General features: G+C 43.1%; 1 protein-coding gene and 1 long non-coding RNA gene across 2 annotated transcripts in view; one reads left to right on the top strand and one right to left on the bottom strand.

Annotated features, from left to right (window-relative positions):
- Positions 1-27,926, top strand: part of TRAPPC9 (trafficking protein particle complex subunit 9) — a 903,391-nt gene that overhangs the window by 34,244 nt on the left and 841,221 nt on the right. The window contains exon 9 of the mRNA XM_077493381.1: positions 11,401-11,544. Within this exon, the coding sequence (XP_077349507.1) occupies positions 11,401-11,544 (144 nt within the window). The remainder of the gene's footprint in view (positions 1-11,400; positions 11,545-27,926) is intronic.
- LOC143998408 (uncharacterized) overlaps positions 14,975-27,926 on the bottom strand; it is a 45,043-nt gene continuing 32,091 nt past the window's right edge. The window contains exon 3 of the long non-coding RNA XR_013277912.1: positions 14,975-15,735. This is a non-coding gene — a long non-coding RNA (uncharacterized LOC143998408). The remainder of the gene's footprint in view (positions 15,736-27,926) is intronic.

The following is a 27,926-nucleotide window of genomic DNA, read 5'->3' as shown; positions in this document are numbered from 1 at the left end:
TTTTTGTAGAACAAATTTTTGACCACAGTTGCCCAGTTTGGAGTTTTACACACAGATACTTGTACAAAAGCCCCCCCCCCCCCGAAATGTAATTTCCCTCTTCTGTGATTGGCTCACTGATTTTGCCAGAGGTCTGCACTAATCTACAAGTCAAATTATTAGGCATCTCCTGTAATCGGAATTTTATTTTTGGTGCGTAACGCCGCGTACACACGATCAGACATTCCGACAACAAAATCCATGGGATTTTTTTCAGACGGATGTTGGCTCAAACTTGTCTTGCGTACACACGGTCACACGATGTTGTCAGAAATTCCGAATGTCAAGAGCGCGATGACGTACGACAAGCCGAGAAAGTTGAAGTTCAATAGCCAGTGCGGCTCTTCTGCTTGATTCCGAGCATGCGTAGAACTTTGTGCTTCGGGATTGCGTACACACAATCGTAATTTCCAACAACGGATTTTGTTGTCGGAAAATTTGAGAACCAGATCTCAAATTTTGTGCGACGGAAATTCCGATGGAAACTGTCCCATGGAACCTATACGCGGTCTGAACAAGCTCCAATCGCACATTTGCAGTCGGAAAGTCTGACCGTGTGTTCGGGGCGATAGGCTGGCCATACATGGTAGAATTTGGAAAGAATTTTCTTTTGAAAATCAGAAAATTTGTGCGTATTTTGTGATCCTGTGGTGCCACCATTGATTTCGAAATTCGACCAACCAAGCCTTCAATTTCACCTCATGTTGCTACAGAATTTTTTTTTTTTCGTGTCTGGGAATCCTTCTTTTCTTTTCTTGCACATGCGCATTTCTTTTTCGATTACATTTCTCGCGCGGTTCTCCCATTATTGATTAGAAAATCATTAGTTTTTTTTTGAAAAATTTCCAGTATGACTCAAATTCGATGGAACGTACGAAAATCGGCTGTTGCTGCAGCCCCACTAATGGTGCCAAATACGAAACGGAAATTCTTAGATAAGATATTCGAAAGAAAATTCTTTAAAAAAATCCGACCCATGTATGGGCCTGCCTTATTCCTCAAGGGTTCTATACTTCTAAAGGGATGCAGGCCCTGCAGCTTTTCTGATCAAAACAGTTGAGTGCGCACCAGGTGATGTATAATGAACCAGACCTTCCCATTCAGAATCCGTCTGAAAAGGACATGGTGAAACAAATGACTATTCCTTCAGAGCAACAAAAGTCCTATCTGCTACAAAGTTTAAGACCCTTGTGATGTACATAGATCACCATTTTTCTTTTAAATAAAATTGGAGTTACACTTTAACATAAATATTTCTGGCACCTCTGATCTGACTTCGGAAGGTTTAGTTCCTCTCTTTTCATTCGTTTTTGTAGTCTTTATTTGCAGACTTTTTATTTATTTATTTTTTTACACTCATAAGTTGCTGAAGTATAAAAGCTTTTTGGAAAGCGCTGTTTATTAATTTCCTTTGTGCCCGCCGGTAGCAGAGCTCTCGGCGATGGCTGCACAGCCATAATCTGTTTAAGAACCAAAACAAAACGGAGGATGCAAAGCCTCCTCTTCTGTGACTATTCTTAATACGAGCGCGGAACGGCGGAGTGCGCCACCAGAGAAAAATAATTCCGGATTATTGGGGTAACGGTGCTGGATGATGATAAAACTTATTAAGATGTTCTGCCTGGTGGAACTGAGCCAGAGTATGCGTGGGTTATTTTTTTTATTTTTTGGATCCATCTGGGGAAGAAGGAAAAAAATTTAAGAATTAGAATGTAGAATAACGGTAATTGAAATGAATATTAATTTTTAATTCTGCTATAAGTGAATACAGCTCTGTTCTGCTGGATCGAGCAAAAATCTTACGTCTTTAAGACCATCAAGAGCTGGTGGGATGACCACTCTTGTGGGTGTGATCATTGTGGTCAGAAAACCAGTTCTTAGAAACCTCTGTCAGACAAGATTGGAGCACGGAACTAACCACTATCTCTGACATGGAGGACTTAACCAGGTCTCTGCAAGATAAGAAATTTGGTCTCACTTGGGGTACTATTCCACTACTTAGATCAACACAACGATCATGTGACTTAAGCCTGGGTACACACAATGAGTTTATTGGGTTGAACGATAAAAAAAACCTGTCATCTCTGGTTGTAGCTGCTGTACTAACTATGCAAGGTTAGTGCAGTACTCTCCCCCACACTGAGCTGTTGCAGTCTTACGCCCCCCCCCCCCCCCCCGCCAGAACACTTCGATCAGTGCTCTCTGCCATTGACTGAGAGCGCTCATCTGGAGTCGGTCGGCTGCTGATTTTCCAGCATGCTTGTCCAACAGAAGCCAGCTAAACAGCCGGCTTCTGTTGGACAGACCGACACACACACACACACACACACACACACACACACACACACACACACACACACACACACGCAGAATGTCTGCATTTTTTAATTTATTTTTTTGAACCGGCCAATGTTTCACAACATACTGCCCATGTGTACCCGGCTTAAAACATGACTTTAACCACCCCGGAAGATTTTACCCCCTTCCTGACCAGAGCACTTTTTACTTTTTACTTTTGGCACTGCTTCGCTTTAACTGACAATTGCGCGGTCGTGCGACGTTGCACCCAAACAAAATTGACGTCTTTTTTCCCCCACAAATAGAGCTTTCTTTTGGTGGTATTTGATAACCCCTGTGGTTTTTATTTTTTGCGCTATAAACAAAAAAAGACCGACAATTTTGAAACAAAACAATATTTTTTACTTTTTGCTATAATAAATATCCCCCAAGTTTAACCAGTTCCCAACCTGGGCGCACGCCGATGTACGTCGGCAGAATGGCACGGGCAGGCATATTGGCATACAGGTACTTCTATTTCTATATGCCGCCCTGCCATCGCGTGCGCACCGCGGGGATACCCGCGATCGTCTCACGGGGAGGCTGAACGGGGAGATGCTGTTGTAAACAGCATCTCCCCGTTCTCCCTAGCAACAAATGACACTGATCTCTGCTCCATGTGATTGGAGCAGAGATCAGTGTTCACTAACACAAAGCCTAGCCCCCCACAGTTAGTAACACACCCCTAGGAACACTTTACCCCTACACTGCCACCCCCTGGTTAACCCCTTCACTGCCAGTGTCATTTGCACAGGAATCAGTGCATTTGTATAGCATTGATTGCTGTATAAATGACAATGGTCCCAAAAATGTGTCAAAAATGTCTGATGTGTCCGCCATAATGTTGCAGTCACAATAAAAATCGCTGATCACCGCCATTACTAGTAAAAAAAAAAATTATTAATAAAAATGCCATAAAACTATCCCCTATTTTGTAAACGCTATAAATTTTGCGCAAACCAATCAATAATCGCTTATTGCGATTTTTATTTTTATTTTACCAAAAATATGTAGAAGAATACGTATCGACCTAAACTGAGGAAAAAAATGTTTTTTTTTAGATATTTTTGGGGGATATTTATTATAACAAAAAGTAAAAAATAATGTGTTTTTTTTTTCAAAATTGTCGCTCTATTTTTGTTTATAGCGCAAAAAATAAAAACCGCAGGGGTGATCAAATGCCACCAAAAGAAAGCTCTATTTGTGGGAAAAAAAAGACGTCAATTTTGTTTGGGAGCCACGTCGCACGACCGCGCAATTGTCAGTTAAAGCGACGCAGTGCCGAATCGCAAAAAGTGGTCTGGTCTTAAGCCAGCAAAATGGTCCGGTCTGAAAGTGGTTAAAAAAATTAATAAAAAATTCTTCAGCAGTTTAGGCCAATATGTATTCTTCTACATATTTTTGGTAAAAAATGCAATTAGTTTTTGATTGGCTTGCACAAAAGTTATAGCGTCTACAAAATAGGGGAAAAGATTTATGGCATTTTTATGGTGTTTTTATTTTTTCTAGTAATTGTGGTGAACTGCGATTTTTAGTGGTATTGCGACGGACAGTTCGGAGAATTTTGCCACATTTTTGGGGCACTGATTACTGTGTAAATGTCACTGGCAGGGACACACTAGGGGGCGATGAAGGAGTTAACTGTGTGTTCCCTCATTGTGTTCTAACTGTGTGGGGATGGGACTAACTAGGAGAGATGACAGATCGCTGTCTATACTTTGTAGGAACACACGATCTGTCTTCTCTTCACTGACAACACAGGGATTTGTGTGTCTACACACACAAATCCCTGTGCTGGCTCTCGTGCACACGATTGCGTGCGCCCCTGCGGCGATTGCGCCTGCAGCGGGCACACGTGAATGCCTCCGGCGGTGCTTGCGCGCCCTCTGGTGGCTCTCCTGGGCAAAGCCGTATATATATGGAATTTCACCCAGGAGAGCCATTCTGCAGCCGTATATCTGTGTGAGCCTGTCGGGAACCGGTTAAGTGTAATGTTAAAACATTGTGCACCTGGGGGGCGTGGCGACCGCGCAGCGAGATGGTCGCATTCTAAGTGAGCTCAGCTCCGCGCTCAGGGAATAGCTACTCACAAGCCCGCTACGCGATCTCTACAACCGGCGAACCGTGCGCATCCGACCCCGGAGACACCCGCCGACAGACCCACCATGCGGAAAAGATCCCAAAAACAGCCGCACGCCTTAAAATTACCGGACTTTTATCCGGCCTTGGATCGCGGGCCACACAAAGATGGCGGAGGAGGACAGCACACAGCAAAACACGCGCAGCCTCCAGTGTCAGTGTCAGCGCCAGCGACGTCAATGGAGCAGCCGCCCAGAGCAGAGCGCACAGAGGAGATGGATGAGGAATCTGAAGCACAGTCCTCCGAGTCAGATTCTCCAAATAATTCTCCAACGACCAGGAGTCCTGCGAAGTCTAGACCCAGGCTGGAGTCTAGTAACAGACTACATCCCTGTACAGCGACGATGAACATGGCGGCAGGTGGCGGCGGATTGGCCACCCAGCAAATCGCGGATCCGATCGCACAATTCCCGAGAACAGGTCAGCCCATCTCTGATACGACCTTAAAAGAACTGTTAATATTATTACGTACATCGTTGCAAACAGATATGTTGTCATGCTTACAACAATGTAAAGCTGAAATCAGCGACCTAGGGGAGAGAGTGCATCAGGTAGAAACAAGAATGTGTGATGTCACCTCCTTGTTCAATGCATTGGTGGACTCTCATGCTGTACAACACGAGGCTATAGAAAAGATCCACCTCAAAATGGCGGACCTTGAGGACCGCTCCCGCAGAAACAATTTAGAAATCCGGGGGGTCCCAGAAACACTGACGGCACAACAACTTCCAACTTATGCCCAAGATCTTTTCAAAGCCCTGGTCCCATCACTATCACCATTGGACCTGTCCATAGATAGAATCCACAGGGTTCCAAAACCAGGGTTCCTACCTCAGGAAATTCCCCGTGATGTTCTACTGCGAATGCATTTTTTCACAGCCAAAGAACAAATACTTGACAAGCTACGGAGAGGGGAAAACATCCCAGAAGCAGCTGCTGCACTCCAAATCCTGCCTGACTTGTCACAGTACACCTTGCAACTCCGACGCAACATGTCTACACTAACCAAAGCCATGAGAAACCACAACATTATGTATAAGTGGAAATACCCTGCCAAGTTACAAGTTTCCTATAATGGATCCATCCATCTCATCCGCACACTGGAAGAAGGGATGCAGCTCTTGAAGAATTGGAACATCTTACCTCCTGACCCGGGTCAGGCTCCACCCCAACCGACGGGGCAAACTTTAGCCAAGATATCCAACGACTGGCAAACGAAACCACGCCGGAGATCTACAGCCCGTCTCACCTGATCCTATTACACCAATGATTCCTCCGCGCAAGTTCAATTCAGATTCCCTGAGCGCCCCTGGTACCCAACAGCGTACCGTTAGCCCTCGATTTGGGCAATTGTTGCCTGACCCATATGGGTCTTGTTTCTTATTTGCAAATTGCAGTTCATTTTTTTCTTTTCTATTCTTGTTTTTCGTTTGCTGTTTTTCTTCACGTTTTGTGTTTCGCCTCTAAAAATCGAAGCCTATACTTGAACTATGCTTATAACAAAGTACCCAACGGCAGTATGAAAGATCCACATCTTGGTTACTCGAGTCCACTCTACAAATCCTTTCTAGACCCACTCTTCTACTTCACAATCAACGAGTGCTCAGCAACAGATCTCATATACCACCTTGGAAGACCGAGACCTATGGAACCTCCTCATCCTTCTCCCGGGAACAAACAATTCGGATCAATTGCCCAAGGATTAAAAACGTTTAAATACGGGCACATATGCTCTCTTGTATACAGTCTAGCAGACATTCGAGACTTCCCATTTAAACCTCGAACCGAACAGCTCATATCATTCCTAATTAGCCAAAAATGAGCATTAACATTCTTTCCCTAAATGCACGAGGCCTAAATCACCCGGCCAAACGGCGATCTCTCTGGCAAGAAGCACTCAAGCAGAACGCGGACATATTGGCTGTGCAAGAAACACACTTTCATAAACTGGCTACACCACTGTGTTCACACCAGAAATTCCCACACATTCTCCAATCTTCCATTACGGCGAAAAAAAGAGGGGTTATGATTGCTGTACGGGACTCGGTTAAATTTGAACTTAAATCCTCTGTAGTAGATCCTAATGGTAGGTTTATCATTATGGTCTGCAATATTAATATGATTGCTATTACTTTTGCTTGCATATATGCTCCTAACTCACACCAATTAAAATTTTTGCGGAAAGTACTCAAACAAATCGAGCAGGTGCGTGTTGGGAGCATACTCATATGTGGTGATTTTAACATGATTTTAGATAGTGAACTGGATACCTCTTCTGGAGTAAGGCACCATCTACCTAATTTTAAAAAACTCCTACACCAGGAAGGTCTATTCGACGCCTGGCGTTGCCTGAACGCAAATGAAAGATCATATTCGTACTATTCTCCTAGATTCAATACTTACTCCAGAATAGATATGTTCCTCACAGATTTAGATCTATTGCATAGAACTACCAGATCCTCTATCCTCGATATAACGTGGTCAGACCACGCACCCGTCACACTAACTATCGAAGGGGGTAGAATGCATGCATCGCCCCGCATATGGCGAAACAATGAAACGGTACTGCAAGACCCAAAATACCACACTGAAATATCCCAACAACTTGTAGAATTCTTTCAAATCAACGACCCTACATGCACTAATGCTTTTATAAATTGGAATGCCCATAAGGCTTTCATTAGGGGGACCCTTATTAAAATTAACTCAAAAATCCGGAAGACCCGTGCCGCTAACTTGAACAGCCTACTAACTGAACTCCGCTCTCTAGAACATCGCAACCAACAAAACCCGTCTATTGATCTAGCAACGCAAATATCCCAAATTAGATATAAAATTTGAGAATGGTATAGCACGCTCCATGATAAGGCTATGGCAAGACTCCGGCTTAATTACTACGGAAACAATAACAAAGCAGGTAAATTCCTGGCCAACCGTTTAAAAGACAGACGCACTAAAACGTCGATCCCTTACCTACTTCACCCTAAAACAGCAGACAAGGTGGAGCATCCCCAAAAGATAGCAGATGCCTTCGCAGATTATTACTCGTCACTCTATAATCTACATACGGACCCCAATACAGTACCACCTACAAAAGGAAACATCGCATCCTTCCTACTTCAACTTGCCCTCACTAACTGACACCCAACTCCAGGAACTAAGATCTCCAATTTCCCCAGCTGAGTTAGACAAAGCTATCCACTCCCTACCCTCCGGAAAATCACCAGGCCCAGATGGGCTCTCCAATGTGTACTATAAAAAATTCAGCCAAATTTTATCCCCACATCTCCTATCTATCTTTAATGCAGCCAGGATAGCAGGCTCCTTCCCAGCTGAAATGCTCAAAGCCTTTGTTGTCACCCTACCTAAACCAGGAAAATCTCCAGACACACCAGCCAACTTTCGTCCCATTTCTCTTCTCAATGGAGACATTAAACTATACGCTAAAGTAATAGCAAATAGAATCTTTGACATTATGCCAAATTTAATTAATCCAGACCAAACTGGATTTACAAAGGGGAGGCAGGCCTCAGATGCCACACGACGCCTACTAGGCCTCATTCACCAAGCTGGGACTCGTGGGACGCCTTCTCTGCTTCTTTCAATAGATGCGGAGAAGGCGTTCGACAGAGTCCATTGGGAGTACATGACAGAAGTACTTATAAAATTTGGTTTTCGGCATGAGGCCCTGTCAGCTATCCTGGCGCTATACTCTACACCTTCAGCCCAGGTGTACACCATGGGGCTAGTGTCCAAAACATTTCATATATCGAATGGCACCCGCCAGGGGTGTCCCTTGTCGCCCCTAATATTTAATATGATGATAGAGTCCCTGGCGGAGTCCATTAGATCTCACCCGCACATTACTGGCCTTAAGGCCAGAAGGAGAGACCACATAGTCAATCTGTTCGCGGACGATATAATACTGTTCCTATCAAACCCGGTCGTGTCACTTCCACATACACATAAGATCCTGGAAGAATTTGGTAAGATCTCTTATTATAAAGTAAACTTTACAAAGTCACTCATATTAGACCTAGGGCTAAACCGACACGTGAGTTCTCACCTCAAGCAAGCGTTCCCATATGTCTGGGCGCCCAAACATATCACCTATTTAGGCATACAGATATCTAACAATTTATCCACTATTGCAGATCTTAACATCAAACATCTTACACAAGAAATCCAAAAAACCATATCCCGTATTTCCAAAATTATATTATCATGGGCAGGAAGAATAGCAGCATTTAAAATGCTAATCTTGCCAAAAATTCTATATATATTCCGAACCCTCCCAATTCCTTATAAGTCCGCACACTTCACGGAGTTGAATAAACTCCTTAAGCAGTACATATGGCAGGGCAAGAGAGCGAGATGCCCTTCTCATAAGCTTATCATGCATAAAAAGGCGGGTGGCATGGGTCTTCCGGAACTTAAGGATTACTACTGGGCAGTAATACTAGCACAGGCCAAACTATGGTTTTCACCTAACCCTGATCAACTATGGGTAGGCTTAGAAGAATGTATAGCACATACTCACAATATGAGCCTCCTACTCATAGCGGACTCCTGGAAACCTAGATCCCTGATACATCTATCCCCCACGATCGTAGCAACGATCACCGCATGGAGGCATCTACTACAACAACAAAAATCAGGACAACCTCACACAGTAGTCAGGGTCCCGATCCAAACCTTGGAAGTGCTGATTCCATACAGCAATATCTCAAAATGGAAGGAGAATGGCATAGAGTGGGTAGATGAAATATATACTCAAGAGGTCATGAAATCGTTCGTCTCCATACGACACGCATACAATATTCCCCCAACTAGTATATATCTATATAATCAGGTGTCATCTTTTCTAAAGAGTTCTCCCCCACCAATCATTGAAATCAACAGTCCAATATGGCAGTACTTTGTATCTCCCACCCTCAAAACCCGAGGCATTTCGCTTATTTACAACACCCTACAATATAAGCAATGTCTGGTAAAGTCCCCCTCCATGATCACTTGGGAGAGGGATCTAAACCAAACATACGATATAAACCAATGGAGAAAAGCCCTCGCATATAACTATGCAGCCACCCACTGCGCCAACCATTGGGAGCTCAACCAAAAAATTCTCCATAAATGGTACAGGACTCCACACCAACTGGCAAGAATGTTTTCCACGCACTCTTCACTCTGTTGGAGAGATTGCGGCAGTGTAGGTACTATCTTACATATTTTTTGGCATTGCAAAAATGTTTCTAGCTATTGGAGGAAGATATTTAGCATACTCACGGAAATCACCGGAATAATTCAATCCCCAAATCCAGCCTTAGCGATACTGCATCTTAGTATAGAAGACTACCCACCCCAATTCCGCATAGTAGTGATACACATCTTAACTACTGCCAAATTAATAATTGCCCGTCATTGGAAAAGTACACAATCCCCAAATCCTTCTGAAGTACTAGTCCAGGTGAACTTAAATTATCAGTATGAAAGATTACTAGCACTGAGAAATTCTTGCGGCTTGAAATTTGACCAACACTGGAAATGTTGGACAGAGTGGTACAGGAAATAATCTGTTTGACAATGTGATATTTTTGATCTAGAAGCACGCCAGATGGCCCCCGTCACAGCGTGATCCCAGATGGGGTGCCGGGGAGCCTGATGGCGTCCCACAATGCAAAAATTGAACATTCTATGTATTCACAATAGTTGTATCTTAACCGATCCCACTGAACCGATTACAAAATATGAACATGTCATTAGAGGTGAAATGTTTAAACTACGTTCATAAACGTAACTCTCTTTCTTTTCTTTCTTTCTCTTTTCTTCTTCTCTCTTTACTTAATTTTGGTTGTTAATTACTATTCTGTAGTCCACCACTATTTGTATTTGTTTTATTATTTGTACCATGTGAAAATTTCAATAAAAACTATTTAAAAAAAAAAAAAAAAAAAAACATTGTGCACCTAGATGGCCTCATCTCTGACTACTCACAGGAAGGCTCTAAGACCCCCAGAGAGCCCCCCTGTACACCTCCCTGTCTAGAGATAGCGGAAGGAGCAGAGTCCTCTAGCAGAGCAGAGTATTTCAGGAGATGAGTTAGGTAGAGGAAGGAGTAGAGTATTTCAGGAAAGGAGAGTTTCTCAGGAGAGGAGAGTTATAGAGGAAGGAGCCAGAGTCCTCCAGCAGAGCAGAGTATTTCAGGAGAGTTAGATAGAGGAAGGAGCAGGATCCTCCAGCAGAGCAGAGTATTTCAGGAGAGTTGAGTTAGATAGAGGAAGGAGCAGAGTCCCCCAGCAGAGCAGAGTATTTCAGGAGAGTTAGATAGAGGAAGGAGCAGGATCCTCCAGCAGAGCAGAGTATTTCAGGAGAGTTGAGTTAGATAGAGGAAGGAGCAGAGTCCCCCAGAAGTGCAGAGTATTTCAGGAGAGGAGAGTTAGGTAGAGGAAGGAGTAGAGTATTTCAGGGAAGGAGAGTTTCTCAGGAGAGGAGAGTCATAGAGGAAGGAGCAGAATCCTCCAGCAGAGCAGAGTATTTCAGGAGAGTTGAGTTAGATAGAGGAAGGAGCAGAGTCCCCCAGCAGTGCAGAGTATTTCAGGAGAGGAGAGTTAGGTAGTGGAAGGAGTAGAGTATTTCAGGAAAGGAGAGTTTCTCAGGAGAGGAGAGTCATAGAGGAAGGAGCAGAATCCTCCAGCAGAGCAGAGTATTTCAGGAGAGGAGCGTTAGATAGAGGAAGGAGCTGAGTCCTCCAGACGAGCAGAGTTTCTCAGGAGAGGAAAGTTAGATAGAAGAAGGAGCAGAGTCCTCCAGCAGTGCAGCGTATTTCAGGAGAGGAGAGTCTCTCAGAAGTACAGAGTATTTCAATGTCTGTTGCTCTCACTCCAGGTGCACACAGAGGATGGGCCGCTGTACAGATGCGTTTACTCCACGAGCTCGTATACGCTTCCCGAAGGATGGGGAACCCAACCTTGTGCGTTCGCCATCTCTCCTTCCTCCTGCAGACCATGCTGGACTTCCTGTCTGACCAAGGTAGGACACTCATCTGTATACATACATGCAACATTTTCAGTCTTTTTGTGTGCAACCCTTTCATTTTTTTTTTTGTTTATAACCTCTATGTCAGGTATAGGCGACTTTGGCTACCCAGCTGTTGTAGGACTACAAGTCCCACGAGGGATTGTAAGACTAAAAGCCACAGGCATGTCTCTCAGAGGCATGATGGGACTTGTAGTTTCACCACAGATGGAGTGCCTACATTGCCTACCCCTGATCTATGCTGACTTTGTAGATGAGCTTCTCCACAGCGCCAGTTGTTGAATTGGCAGAGTTCACTGTGAGTTGAAATAACATCATGTGCAATGGATAGTTTGTGACTGCAACTCAATGAAGGAAATAAATATTTATTTTCAAAAATCATCAGCTCTAGTGGCCATAATGCAGTATTTTCCTGATTAATTTTAGTCCGTATGAATGAATAAAGTTTGGCCTGGAGAGACAATAGCCTAGTAACATTCAATGTTACCCCATTTGCACAGAACGAATGTATATGAATGTATAGGACAAGCGCTCTGATTTTCATTTATTTTTTTAAAATTTATTTTTTAGAAATATACCCGATAGCGTTTTTCTTTTATTTGGGGTTAAAGGGTGCTAGGTAATATGCCGGACCTCACAAAGTCCCCCCTCCCCCTCGTAAGTTTGTATCTTGATCTTCATTTCATAACAAACCATCACATTTTTTAAATGTAACAAAAAAGTGAAAAGTAAACCGGGAAGAAGTAAAGTGGAATGGCGAGGCTCTCTGGGTTGGATGAATTACGCTGCGCTGCGGTAATTTTTGTGCTGACTCCGCAGAGTTAGATTGGCACTGCACTAAATAGCAGATGTTGTTTATGGAAGGAAAATCAATTATTTATTATTTATTCATTTTATTTGTTCCTGTTCTGCTGAGAAATTCCCGGCATTTTACAGAGAACATTGCACAGGTCAGGTCATACCTTGTCCCTGAAGGAACTTCCATTCTGATGTCCCTTCCCTTAAACCAGCCTGATTCTGCACCCAATTATTAAGTGATTAGGACCCTGGGGCCCAGCATGTGGCCTGTGGGCTGTTGAGCGCCATTAACGAAGCAGCGAAGAGTGGCAGTGGGGTGCCAGGCACAGGAACACTGTGTTCCAGCACCTAGCACTGAAAAAACAAAAGTCTGTACTGTGGACAAATTTCTTCCTGCCTATAGTACAAGCAAAGTCCTGGCCTGGGGAGAGTCGGATAGGTAGGATCGTGTCATAGGTAAGTAATAATCTGCGGTGGTGGTGGGGTGGGGGGGGGTGTTGTGTTAACTTTCATTGCCAATGATCACCAATGAAGGGGCGGGTTACATTTCACTGTCAGAGACCACCAATTTGGGGGTGGGAATAGTACTGACACCAGTGCTGGGGGCTATTATTATGCCCACTGACACCAATGCTGGAGGTTATTATTATGCCCACTGACACCAATGCTGGAGGTTATTATTGCATCCACTGAGACTGAGGCTGGGGTTATTATTGCAGTCACTAACACCAATGCTGGCGTTATTACTTCATCCATTAACACCAATGTTGGGGGATATAATTGCGTCCACTGGCACCAATGCTGTTTATTTTTTTTATTGTATCCACTGACACTAATGCTGGTTGTTATTATTGCATCCACTGACACCAATGCTGGGGGTTATTATTGCATCCACTGACACCAGTGCTGGGGGTTAATATTGCGTCCACTGGCATAAATGCTCGGGGTTGTCATTGTGTCCACTGACTCCAGTGCTGGGGGTTATTTCTGCAGTCACTGACACCAATACTGGAGGTTATTATTGCAGTCACTATCACCAATGCTGGGGGTTATTACTGCATCCATTGACACCAATGTTGGAGGTTATATTTGCGTCCACTGACACCAATGCTGGTTGTTACTTTTTGAGGTTACTTGACTGTAAAGGAAATTTGTAATTTCTGTATAATATTATATTATATTTTATATGTATTGCACACTGCACTCACTGTGCACACGCCACTAATAATGTTTTCATTACATGTTTGCATTCTTTCGAGTCCTAATTAGAATTGGCCTGCCTATGTTACGCCCCTTGTCACCATAAAAGTACAATTGTAATATTAATGTGATACCTACGTAATTGTGTGTATAAAAACCTTCTATTGTGTCAAATAAATCAGAACAGTTATTTTGTGTCTGTTCCCTACTGCAGTAGTTCTTATTAATTTGAAATCGCTAATCAGTATGAGGATAGGAGTTGCCTATCTATAAAATATCCATAACACTGACACCAATGCTGGGGGTTATTATTGCGCCCAGTGACACTAATGCTGGGGGTTATAATTACATACATTTACACCAAGGTTGGTGGTTATTTTTGCGGTTACTTACACCAATTCTTGGAGTCATAACTGTGTCCATTGACACCAGTGTTGGGGGTTATTATTGTGTCTACTGACACAAGTGTTTGGGGTTATTGTTGCAGTCACAGACACCAATGTTGGGAGTTAATATCCATCCACTGACGCCATTGTTGGGGGTTATTACTGTGTATTGAAACCAGTGCTGGGGGTTATTCTTGTGGTCACTGTCACCCCAAATGAGCTGCTATTGTGCACCCCCTGTAAGTGTCGGGAGATGCACTTGAGGCCTGGGTTTCAAGTTGATGACCAATGGTTTAGGACAACTGGGATTGAGGGAAGTTGGTGTGACATTTTAGCAATTAGCCTTGTCACCCAAAGGATAGTGTTAATTCAGGTTAGGAAGTCTCCAAAAAAGACCATTTAGATGAGATGATAGATCCAAATCGATAAAAAGGAAAAAGGTGCTGTTTATTCCATACACTGCAATGGAGAGACACAACACACACAGACAGATATGCAGCTCTGCTGGGCCGAATAAAAAAGGAAGTGTCTCTGACTTACAAACATCACGTTAAACAATATATACTTAAGAAAATGCATAAGATCTAGGCCTGTTTTAGGCTCTAATCTAGGTTTGATTGTTAACTTAAAGTGGTTGTAAACCCTTACAAACCACTTTGACCTACAGGTAAGTCTAGATTAAGGCTTACTTGTAGGTCCAAGAAATATCTCCTAAACCTACACTGTTTAGGAGATATTTACTAAAAGACAGTGACAGCTGTCTACGGCGCACCTATAATTCTACTCAATTATTCAGTGACACCTATAATTCTACTCAATTATTCAGTGACACCTATAATTCTACTCAATAGGAAGTGTGTTGAAACCTATCTTTCTCTCCTTATTTTCATAACTTTGGTGGGAGGTGTTCTGTAGTGTGCAGAGCTAGCTGAGAACAATGCTAACTGGTAGCAGGGAGCACAGGAAACGACCAACTCAGATTTCTGGCAGGATCAATCATTTTTTGCATTTATCCAACAGATATAACAAAACTATTTCAATGGTATTTAACGTTTATTTAACAGACCAAAGGGGAGCAAATCAAAGAAGTTCATTGTCAGGGTTTACATACACTTTAACCTCATAGGAAAGCACCTTTTGTGTTTCTGGCCTTGCATATTGGTGCAGGTTTAGCTCTTTTTAGAACAGGTGTCACCTGTGCCTCTTCACTTGTTGCAGAATGACCGGCTGTGGCTTCTAGGGCATGCTGGGACTGGTAGTCCCTCAACATCTGCCCCAACTTTGCCGCTCCTCCGTTACGCTCTTGTCCAGAGCCGATTGTCTTGCTTCGCAGAGTGTCACTCGCTCCGGGGCTTCGGAATTTGGAATATACTTGGCGGCGTCCTCATCCAGATAATCTATCTCTCCACTTGGTTTTGTTTCATAGACAAATTAAGATGCTGTGAGCGGATGGTGCGTGAAATTAAACCGCTCTGGCAGGCGAAGGCCTCGATTCATTAGTAACGCATGCCTCTCTTATTCCGAGGGCCGAGGCACCACTGTGCCAGGCTTAATCAAATCGCCAATTCCTCACGCTAAATTAAAACAGAGGAAAAAAAATCACAAAGGAACGATCGCAACCTTTTCTCGCTGCTTCATTTGCGATATCGCAAGAGGAAATCTTGAGGTTGAGACCTTACTTCCCCTTACGCAGCAGCGAGGGCTATGCTTGGTACTCAACGCCGCGCCGTGTTCAGATTTACTGATTGCTGACATATGTCTCCAATTATTCCCCAATCCATTTTCTGCAAGATGGCAATGTCTGGAAGAAAGGTACCACAGTGCTTACGGTATGTTAAAGGGAGCTCCAAGGGAAACACACACACACACACACACACACACACACACACACACACACACACACACACACACACACAAATATATACCCTCAGTTTTAGGAAGAATCGACTTTCTTCAAAGAGGTCAATTTGCCAAATCTTAACCCAGACCTTGGATGTGCAATCATTCCGTTCGATCATTTTTATGAAGGTTTATAACATGTACAGACAGTTCAATAGGCAGCCCAATACTGGAAATGTATCACTGATGGGAGGGGGAGCAAGGTGTCTTGAGGTGCTGCATCACTACTACCGGTAGTAAGAGAGCAGCAGAAAGATCTGAGTTGCAAAGTCCCTACTGGTAAGAGGGGAGCAGGGTAAGCTGAGTTGCTGGGTCACTGCTGAGAGGGGGGAACTGAGCTTCTGAGTTACTGCCAGGAGAGGGAACAGATGGACTTGAGCTGCTGAGTTACTACTTTTTAGAAGAGCAGGGGAGCTGAGCTGCTGAGTCACTGCTGTGAGCATAGAGCAGAGCTGTTGAGAGGCTGCTGGGGAGGGGGATAAGGGGATGCTGAGCTGCTGAGTCACTTCTGGGAGGGGTAGCAGGGGGAGGCTGATCTGCTGAGTCACTACTGGTTAAAAAGGAGCAGAGAAAGGGGAGCAGGGAGAGCTGAGCTGCTTAGTCACTTCAGGGAGGGAGATGCAAGGGGAGCTGGTCTGCTGAGTCGCTACTGGTTAGAAGGGAGCAGGAAGAGCAAAGCTGCTGAATCACTGCTGGGAGTGGGGAGCAGAGCTGCTGAGATGCTGCTGGGAGGGGGAAGAAGGGGGAGCAGGGAGATGAGCTACTGAGTCTGTGCTGAGAGAAGGGAGCAGGGACAGCTGAGATGTTGGGGCTGATGTACTAAAACAGGAGAGTGCAAAATCTGGTGCAGTTGTGTAAGTTAGCCAATCAGCTTCTTGCTCAATTAAACTTTGGCAAAAAAGGTTTTGTAAATCAACCCCATTGAACCACTGCTGAGAGTGGGGAGCAGGGGGGCTGATTTGCTGAGAAAGGGGAGTAGTGGGACCTGAGCTACTTAGTTACTGGAGGATGGGGGGGAGCAGGGGGAGTGAAGCTGCTAGGTAACTGCTGGGAGTGGGGAGCAGAGCTGCTGAGAAGTTGCTGGGAGGGGGAAGAAAGTAGAGCTGAGCTGCTGAGTTACTGCTGAGAAAGGGGAGAGGGGGAGGCTGATCTGCTTAGTTACTGGAGGAAGAGGGGAACAGGGGGAGCGAAGCAGCTGAGTAACGGCAGGGAGTGGGGAGCAGACATTGCTTGGAGGGGGGGGGGGGGGAAGTAGAGCTGAGCTGCTGAGTTACTGCTGAGAGAGGGGAGCAGGGGCAGCTGAGATATTAAGTTTGATTTTCTAAATCAGTCTTCAGCTCGTTCAATTAAACTTTGACCAAAGAAAACTATGAGTTGATTGGTGTTTGGGCAGAGCTGCACCAGTTTGAACTCTCCAGTTTTAGTAAATCAACCCCGTTGAGTCACTGCTGAGACAGGGGAGCAGAGTTGCTGTGTCACTGAAGTGATGGGGAAGCATTTGGACATAGGCTGCTGGGTCTCTGCTGAGAGAGTGGATCAGGGGAAGGTCGGCTGCTGAACTGAAGGTGGGTATCAGGGGAAGCTCAGCTGCTGAACCACAGCTGAAGGTGGGGAGCAGGGGGGAGCTGAGCTGGTGAGTTAACGACTTTGTCTTCTGTTAACGCAAAGTATAAATTGCTCTTTTAAAGCTTTTTGCTGCTTGATGAGGATATCTAAATCCCTCAGTGTCCTCATCCCAGCCACATGTCCTCTTTTAGGCATTCAGGTAAGATGGACTAGACTGGCTGTATAAATTCTCAGAGTATCCAAACAGTAATTTCCCCTTCGATGCTGGTTCATGATTTCGCGCCTTGTACTTTATGGTGCGAAACGCCAAAGAGACAGAGTCATCAATCTCGCAGCGGCTGTGACGGCACGAGCCTGGTCCACCACACCGTACCTCACTAGGAGAGGCAGGCCACCATGAGACTTGCTGCAGACCTGACAAGCATTAACTGCAAGGTCGGGCTTTTGGCCTGTTAACCTGTTCATTGTCTGGGGGGAGGATATGCGCTGTGTATTGTTTTACATGAGGTGGGGGGGGGGGGGGATGTTGACAGATTTTATTCCGTATCCCCTTAATGCCTTTTTTTTTAAGGTCATTGTTTATTTTATGACAATAGGAGCTTCCAAGAACAATTGAGATCTCCTTATTGATTGGGCCTGAGATAGCGGGTGGAGGGTTTCTTACGTAAAACAACCCCCTGTTAAACATCCTCAAGATCCCATTGCTCTCTTGTTTAAAATGTAGTGTTGCCAAATATTTTATTCAAATAGTATGGTTAGAATTAAAAATATTTTTTTTTGTGACGTAATTATGACATATTGCATATTATCATCTTGTAATATATCCATCCAGCAGGTGGAGCTGTTGGCTTCTTTTTAAATGTTTTCATGCAAGTGTACATTATAGGGAGTACAAAATATGGTGCAGCTCTGCATAAAAACCAATCGGCTTCCAGTTTTTGTTTTTGACAAAACAAAACAAAACAAAACAAACAAACAAAAAAGTTTAAATGAACAAGCTGAAATTAGAAGCTGATTGGCTACTGTGCAGAGCTGCACCAGATTTTGCATTCTCCAATTTTAGTAAATCAACCCCTATGTCATAGCAGTCACTCATCGACTTGACTGTCCAGTTTCATGATATAAATATATATATTTAGATGAATTTATTATAATAGATTAAAAAAAAAGAAGATATATAGAGTATATATATATATATATATATATATATATGTGTGTGTGTGTGTGTATATATAATGTGATATATATATATATATATATATATATATATATATATATATATACATACATACACTGTGTGTGTGTGTGTGTATGTATGTGTGTGTGTGTGTATATGTGTATATATATATATATATATATATATATATATATATATATATATATATATATATATATATATATATATATATATATATATATATATAAAATAAATAAATATAAATTACAAATACGCACTATATTGTCAAAAGTATTGGGATGCCTGCCTTTACACACACCTGAACTTTTTAAAGGGATTAATTCAGAAGTTTTTCTGACTTCTGTGTGCAGCAGCTCCCATCAGCCCCTCCTAACACTTACCTGTGGTCCTTTTTTGTCCACAAGTGTCTCAGTCGTCCAAGTTTCTCCCTCCTGATTGGCTGAGACACAGCAGCTGCTCCATTGGCTGCCGCTGCGGTCAATCAGTCAGCTAGCCAATTGGGAGGGAGAAGGGGCAGGGCCGGATGGGGCTCCGTGTCTGAATGGCCACACGTGTCTGAATGGACACACAGAGCTGTGACTCGGCTCGGGTGCCCCCAAGGCAAGCCGCTTGCTGTGGGGGCACTCAGCAGGGGAGAGGGGCCAGGAGCACAGAAGAGGGACCCGAGAAGAGGAGGATCTGGGCTGCTCTGTGCAAATCCATTACAACAGAGCAGGTAAGTAAATATTTTATTATTTCTTTTCATGTGACAACACTGAAGAAATGACACTTGTCTACAATGTAAAGTAGTGAGTGTACAGCTTGTATAACAGTGTAAATTTGCTGTCAAAATAACTCAACACACAGCCATTAATGTCTAAACCGCTGGCCACAAAAATGAGTACACCCCTAAGTGAAAAAGCTGTACACTCACTACTACATTGTAGCAAAGGGTCATTTCTTCAGTGTTGTCACATGAAAAGATAGAATAAAATATTTACAAAAATGTGAGGGGTGTACTCTATACTGTAAGTATTCACAGGCTTTGCCATGACACTCCAAATTTAGCTCAGGTCCCTCCTGTTTCCAGTGATCATCCTTGAGATGTTTCTACAACTTGACTGGAGTCCATCTGTGGTAAATTTAGTTGATTGGACATGATTTAGAAAGGCACACACCTGTCTGTATAAGGTGCCACTGTTAACAGTGCATGTCAGAGCACAAACCAAGCCATGAAGTCCAAGGAATTGTCTGTAGATCTTTAGAGACAGGAGTTTATGGAGGCAAAGATCTGGGGAAGGGTACAGAAAAATGTCTGCAGCAATGAAGGCCCCAATGAGAACAGTGGCTTTCATTATCTGTAAATGGAAGAAGTTTGGAACCACCAGGACTCTTCCTAGAGCGGGCTGCCCGGCCAAACTGAGTGATTGGGGGAGAAAAGAGCCTTAGTCAGGGAGGTGATTAAGAACCTGATGGTCTCTCTGGCAGAGCTCCAGCGTTTCTCTGTGGAGAGAGGAGAACCTTCCAGAAGAACAACCATCTCTATAGTACTCCACCAATCAGGTCTGTATGGTAGTGTGGCCAGACGGAAGCCACTCCTTAGTAAAAGGCACATGACAGTCTGCCTGGAGTTTGCCAAATGGCACCTGAAGGACTCTCAGACCATGAGAAAATTTGCTGGTCTGATGAAACAAAGATTGAACTCTTTGGCCTGAATGGCAAGCGTCATGTCTGGAGGAAACCAGGCACCGCTCATCACCTGGCCAATACCACCTCTACAGTGAAGCATGGTGGCGGCAGCATCATGCTGTGGGGATGTTTTTCAGTGGCAAGAACTGGGAGACTGGTCAGGATCGAGGGAAAGATGAATGCAGCAATGTACAGAGACATCCTAGATGAAAACCTGCTCCAGAGAGCTCCGGGCCTCAGACTGGGCTGAAGGGTCATCTTCCAACAAGACAACAACCCTAAGCAAACAGCCAAGATAACAAAGGAGTGGCTACGGGACAGCTCTGTGAATGTCCTTGAGTGGCCCAGCCTTGAACCTGATTTTAACTTTTCTGGAGACATCTGCCGGTCGGGACCCCCGTGAGTCCGGTTGCGGGTCCCGCAGACTCGATCGCCGCGGGCATACCCACTATCGTCTCACGGGGCGGCTGAACGAGGAGATGCCGTTGTAAACAGCAAACCCTCCATTCTGCCTAGCAACAAGTGACGTTGATCTCTGCTCCATGTGATTGGATCAGAGATCAGTGTTCACTAAAACAAATCCCAGCCCCCCACAGTTAGTAACGCACCCCTAGGAACACTTATCCCCTATGCTGCCACCCAATGGTTAACCCCATCACTGCCAGTGTCATTTACACAGGAATCACTGTATAGCACTGATTGCTGTATAAATGACAATGGTCCCAAAAAATGTGTCAAAAATGTCTGATGTGTCCGCCATAATGTCGCAGTCACAATAAAAATCACTGATCGCCACCATTACTAGTAAAAAAAAAAAAAATTAATAAAAATGCCATAAAACTATCCCCTATTTTGTAGTCGCTATAAATTTTGCGCAAACCAATCAATAATTGCTTATTGCGATTTTTTTTTTTTTTTTTACCAAAAATATGCAGAAGAATACGTATCGGCCTAAACTGAGGGGAAAAAAAGGTTTTTTTTTTATATATATATTTTTGGGGGATATTTATTATAACAAAAAGTAAAACAAAATGCGTGTTTTTTTTTTTTTTTAAATTGTCGCTCTATTTTTGTTTATAGCGCAAAAAATAAAAACCGCAGGGGTGATCAAAGACCATTAAAAGAAATCTCTATTTGTAGGGAAAAAGGATGTCAATTTTGTTTGGGAGCCACGTCGTACGACCGCGCAATTGTCAGTTAAAGCGACGCAGTGCCGAAACGCAAAAAGTGGTCTGGTCTTAAGCCAGCAAAATGGTCCGGTCTACAAGTGGATATATATGTGTGTGTGTGTGTATATATGTGTGTGTGTGTGTATGTATATATGTATATATATATATATATATATATATATATACACACACACACACTTTTTTTTTTTTTTGCTAACATACATTTTAAATATTTAAAATAAACATAAAATCGACCTTAATCCACTCTAATTTTCTCGCCATCCCGCACTCCTGTATTGTATTTCCTATGTACTCTCCCGGTGTGCTGCGGTCGGTCTGGGGATCCTTGTACTGCTGCCAAGACACAGTTTGCACTGCTCTAAGGCTTCTCTCCTGTCTGTGCACAGCCCTCAGCATGTCACTTTTGTGTCTCTTGCTCTGTCCGTCTGCCAAGCCTCTCGCTGCGCAGAGATAAAAGTTTTGCGGTGAATGCCGTCGCCTTGTTTAATCTCCGGACTTGGTAGAGCGTGTCTTTTTCAACGAGCTGCTGTTACCCGGCGCTGAGAAAATGAAGACATTTGGTGTCTGTAATGTACAATTGTGCCCATTTATGAAAGGTCATTATTGCCATTTTGCTTTTTTCCCCCCAATAGGATATATCTTTCAGCCTTTCTGAGCAATTTCTACAAATTTCCACTGTATTGTCATGATGGTAGAATACAGAAGAATCAATGGGGTGCATTTATATATAAAAAAAAAATTTGCAGAGCTGTTCGTTCTGTGAAACTGCATGCACATTTGTTCTATGCGAATATGGGCCAATACTGTGTTTTTAGGCTTTTTCCTCTCTAGGTCGAACGTTATTTTGCATGCAGAATAGAGTGAATCAGCAGCATATTGCATGATGGACACCAAATGGAGCTGACAGTCATGGTAAATATGTATTTTCAGTGATCATCGGCTCCATCTAGTGGCCATAATGCAGTATTTTCCTGATTCACTCTATTCTATATGCAAAATAACATTTGACCTGGAGAGAAATTAGCCTAATGGCATTTGTTTTGCTCCCATTTGCACAAGTGAACGTATGTGCAGTTTTACATTATGAATACCTCTTGTAAATGTTTTATAAATACATCCAAATGTGTCAGTTTAAGCCCATTGCTTGGCAAAACACCCCCCCCCCTCCCCCTTGATCCCTTACACACCACTCGCCCATACCCATCCTCGACCATTCCTATGTCCTTTATGTACAGACCTGAGTGTGGTGGCACACGATCCTCCATGACCCCCTCTGCAGCGCCTCTCCTGGTAGTGGAGACAAGGCTCTGTTAGAGAATTTTACGTGTACTTCCTGTCCTGGGGACAATGTCTCATAGACAGGAAGTGAGGGAAACTCTTCCAACTGCAGCAAAGAACAAACACTTTTGTTTAGTAGAGCAAGGGAAAGGCTAGAGCGCCTATCAGATGTCCTGCTGCAGATTTTCTCTAACTTCCTGTCTGGGGATACTGGTGTCAGCAGGACAGGAAGGGAGGTCAAATTTTTCTAACAAAGCCCCATATCGTAATTAAAACCCTGACAGGCATTTTAATCTTCAGTCATTTTTTCATCTTCTCATCTAAATCTTCTGCCCTTGTTTTTTTTTTCTTTTATAACAGGTATTTTTATTTTAAAAACATTTAATCATTTAACATATATCCAAACAATGATCACATTACATATCTTTTATCTCTTGATATAGATATATATGTGTGTGTATGTATGTATATATATATATATATATATATATATATATATATATATATATATATATATATATATATATATATATATATATATATAAAAACAGAAAAAAAAAAAGGTGGTTGGGGACTGGTTGGGAGAAGTGGAATGGGATCCTTCATAGTACTTATTATTATCAACAATACACCATTATAATACTATAATAAGTCACAAAAAAACCTAACCTTCTGATCCGTAACAACCCTACTAAATCATGATATTGATTCTTATTTACCAGGTATTATATGCAAAGCAAAAAAAACAAAAAGTGAAGTATGAATTACCGTCTTGAAAAAACAAAAACATGGTCAGTAATATAAGCGATATAATTGTGTAACCAGCACTAAATCCAAATAAATAGATAAAAACAAAAAAAACATACTCCAGTTCAATTGGTTTTAGGAAAGTAATGAGGAGTAAAATGAAATACTAATAATAATCAAGCATGTATAACCAATACCCCTACTATACATGCTTTATTGAACCACCAGAGACTCAACCACTTTATTAAGAACAACCCAACCATATCATTATGTTCGACCAGGGGCGGACTGACAACTCATGGGGCCCCAGGGCAATAGGAGATTATGGGGCCCCCAGGCAATCAGACATTATGGGGCCACACAGTATACATAAACACACACACAGTATACAATCACACAGTATACACAGACATGTTTCTATTGACTGAGAAGGTACTGGAGAGACAGATGTAAAAAAAACACAGATTTTTACATACTTTACCTGGTTTTTCTGAGGCTGGCAACCCTGATGGGGCCCCCTAGTGGCACGGGGCCCTCGGGCAGTGCCCGAGTGGCCCAATGGTCAGTCCGTCCCTGTGTTCGACTCTTACTAACCACGTGTTAAGTATTAAAAAAAAATAAAAAAAATAAAATAAATACACCATCATGTTTAAAAAAACACAAATATATTCGATATTATAGTGTAACACTCGCAAAACATCCCCCACACTCACAAAAAAAAGTGTTATTCTCCTTTTCCACATTATAGTGTGTCTTATGTATGTGTTGCCCCCAGCCCCCAAAAAGTTGTGTTCATGCTCAATTTGTTGTTCCCATCCCCTCTCTTGAAAAACAATCCTCCTACTGTAATATCCCTTTTATCCCCCTCCCAAATGGCTCCCTGTGTGTCATTTCAACTAACCCCCCCCCAACACGCCAGATGCATCCAGACCTTACCTCAACCCAAAAAATCCTACCAGAGCCGGCGGGTTATGGTTTTCACACCTGTTCACCAGATATCTCTGGGGAGTGATATAGCCGTCCTGCCCAGGTATCACTAAATTTGTCATGTTGATCTCCAACCAGGTGTACCCATCTCTCAGCTTCCATTATTCTATCAACCTCCCTTTTCCAATCTCCTATCGGGGGGGCAATTTGTTTGATTGCAAAACCTAGGTATGAATATTTTTGCAGCATTCAACAGATGTGGTGTAATACTTCTTTCATGAAATTTAGTAGAAGATGGCATCCCATGAAAAAGAAAATGTAGGGAAGAAAATTCTATAGGTCTTAACGTTAGTTTCTTTATCCAAGGGGCAATTTCCTCCCAAAACCATTTAAATTTCAGGGCATGTCCACCATAAGTGGAGAAAAGAGCTCCTTTGTTCACATCCCCTCCAAAACAGAGCGTCCGCCGCTGAATACATCTGTGCCAGCTGCACCGGGGTATGGTGCCACCTGGTCATATATTTCTTGTATTTGGGAGCTTCTAGACGTATAATGTGTTGCTCTAATCAGTATCTTGATTTATGCTGATGTAAAAGTTTTACCCAATTCTCTTTCCCATTCTCTTATAAAGTATGGGATTGAGATCTGTTGAGCACTAAGAACCATTTTATACATTCTGGACAATAAGTGTCTTGAACCTGTGATATCGACATACCAGGATTCAAAGAGAATTTAAGGGTCTAACCTGGGATTTTATTTTATTTACCGCTTCAGCCCCGGAAGATTTTACCCCCTTCCTGACCAGAGCACTTTTTGCGATTCGGCACTGCGTCACTTTAACTGACAATTGCCCAGTCGTGTGATGTTACACCAAAACAAAATTGATGTCCTCTTTTTTTTTTTTTTTCCCACAAATAGACCTTTCTTTTTTTCTTTCTCTGCGGTTTTTATTTTTTCCGCTATAAACAAAAAAAGCGCCAAAAAAAAACAACAATATTTTGTACTTTTTGCTATAATTAATATCCCCAAAAATATGTTTTCCTCAGTTTAGGCCGATATGTATTCTTCTACATATTTTTGGTAAAAAAAAAATCGCAATAAGCGTATATTGATTGGTTTGTGCAAAAGTTAAAGTGTCTACAAAATAGGGGATAGCTTTGTGGCATTTTTATTATTATTTTTTTATTAGTAATGGCAGTGATCTGCGATATTTATCGGGACTGCGACATTATGGCGGACACATCCGACACTTTTGACACTATTTTGGGACCACTGTCATTCATACAGTGATCAGCGCTGTAAAAATGCACTGATTACTGTGTAAATGACACTGGTAGTGAAGAGGTTAACCACTAGGGGGCGATAAAGGGGTTGCATGTGTGTCCTAGGGAGTGATTCTAACTGTGGGGGGATAAGCTTCAAGTCACATGACGGTGATCACCGCTCCCGATGACAGGGAGTGGTGATCTCTGTCATGACGCAAGCCAGAAAGGGGAAATGCCTTGTTTACATAGGCACTTACCCGTTCTGAGGCCCCTTGACACAGTCACCGGGGGACCGGCTAGCCCCGACTCTTAAAGGGGACGTACAGGTACGCCCATTTGCCCACCGCTGCCATTGTGCCGACGTATAACGGTGGGTGGCAAGTGGTTAAATAAATTCGTTATTTGTTGGTACTTCCAGGTGGCCATTGGTATATCCCCCAAAGACGTTATCAGCACTGCTAAGGGCAACAATGTGCCTCCTTGGTGCGAACCTGGCACATATAGCCTTCCCTTCCCCATAGATTTAAACTTCCCTCCTCTTCCCCTGGGGGGAACCAAGGGTACCATCCCAATGGGGCTAAGGGTGATATGGGAGGTGCATACTTCCCGGAGCTATTCAATCTATCCCATACAGACAAAGTTGTCCTGGTCAATGGCTATACCCAGTGACAGGCCCCTAAAGACCACCAGGATCCAAGGAGCCTCCGCCTATTCTCTACCTGCCGGGTCTTCTCAAGGGGCACCCAGAGTTTATTCAAGGAGTCTTGACACCTGTTCAGAATTCGTACCAATGTCATAGCTTTGTAATACAAAGCTACATCTGGAAGTCCTATTCCCCCTTCCTGTTTATGTCTCCTTAGTAGATCATGTGCTAACCTAGGATGTTTATCTCCCCACGCAAAAGTTGAGAAAGCCCTCAGTATTTGTTTAAAAAAAACACGTCAACAGATGGCCTCTCCATCTCTGCAAGTCTTTCACTATATCCCTCAATAGAGGGCCATAATTAAGATCATATAAATGCCTCATGTTGGGGGTGATGTATGTCCCCAAGTATGGTATGCAATCATGACGCCATATAAAAGGAAAAGACTGTTGCAGAGAGGTCGCCATCCTCAGTGGGACATGGCTTGGCATCCGTACTGATTTCTCATAGTTTATTTTAAAATTGGATAGAATGCCAAATCTGCGTACTTCACTCATCAATTCAGTTAGAGTTTTCTGTGGGTTGGACAGATAGAGCAATAGATTATCCGCCTATTCTGAAATCTTATGTTCCATTGCTCCAATCTCAATCCTTACTATCTTCCAGTTTTTCCAAAGCATGCACAGAAATGGTTCCAGCACCATGGCGAACAGTAATGGAGACAAATGACACCCCTGCCTCGTACCATTCCGTATATTAAAATGGTCTACCATTTACCTTGACCCTTGCCCTTGAATCTGCATACAACGCCAATAGCCATCCCATCATCTTTTCTCCCAGACCCATTTCCCTCAAAACTTCAGTCATAAAGATCCAATTCACCCGATTGAATGTTTGTTTTTTTAGCATCCATTGATGATATCACACTTGGGGTTTGGTCCGGTCCATTTTGTACCCAGTTTAATACATGAAGTCTCTGACTTCTTGGCCCTTCATTAAACCCGCCTGGTCCAGACTGACCAGTCTTACTATATGATCTTGCAATTGAAGGGATAGGATCTTTGCCAACATTTTAGTGTCTGAGTTAAGAAGGGAAATGGGTCTATAATTAGTACAATGTTGGGGATCCTTCCTGGATTTCGGAAGGACCATCACATATGCCAATAATGCTTCTGGAGGCAAGGGTTTAAAGTACTTACAAAGGGGGGAAAAACAACAGTGGCCAGAATTTTTTATGATAGGTGTTTGTGAAGTCACCAGGCCCTGGACTTTTACTCTTTGACAGAGTTGCCACCATAGCATTCAACTCCTCAATGGTAATCGGCCGCTCCATTTCTTCCAGGGCCTCTGGAGGAAGACCTGAGGCTTTTAAATATTCCCTAATCCTACCCACCTGTCCTTCCCCCAGCACTCCCCAGGAGTGTCAGGCCTATATTGTACAGTGCTCCATAAAAGCGCTGAAATTCAGCGGCTATTGATTGAGTATCCATTATCTGCTTATTATGACCCCTTAAAGAATTAAACATGACATGAATCTTGTTCCTTCTTTAACTGTCTTGCCAGCAACCTACCCCCCCTTAATTCCTTGTTCATAAAAACGATGAGTAAAAT

The sequence above is a fragment of the Lithobates pipiens genome, unplaced genomic scaffold (genome assembly GCF_037356315.1).
Source record: "Lithobates pipiens isolate NorthernLeopardFrog02 unplaced genomic scaffold, aLitPip1_a1.2 Scaffold_19, whole genome shotgun sequence".
Classification (NCBI taxonomy): domain Eukaryota; kingdom Metazoa; phylum Chordata; class Amphibia; order Anura; family Ranidae; genus Lithobates; species Lithobates pipiens.
The sequence above is the reverse complement of the archived record's forward strand: the minus strand, read 5'-3'. Positions and strand labels throughout refer to the sequence as shown.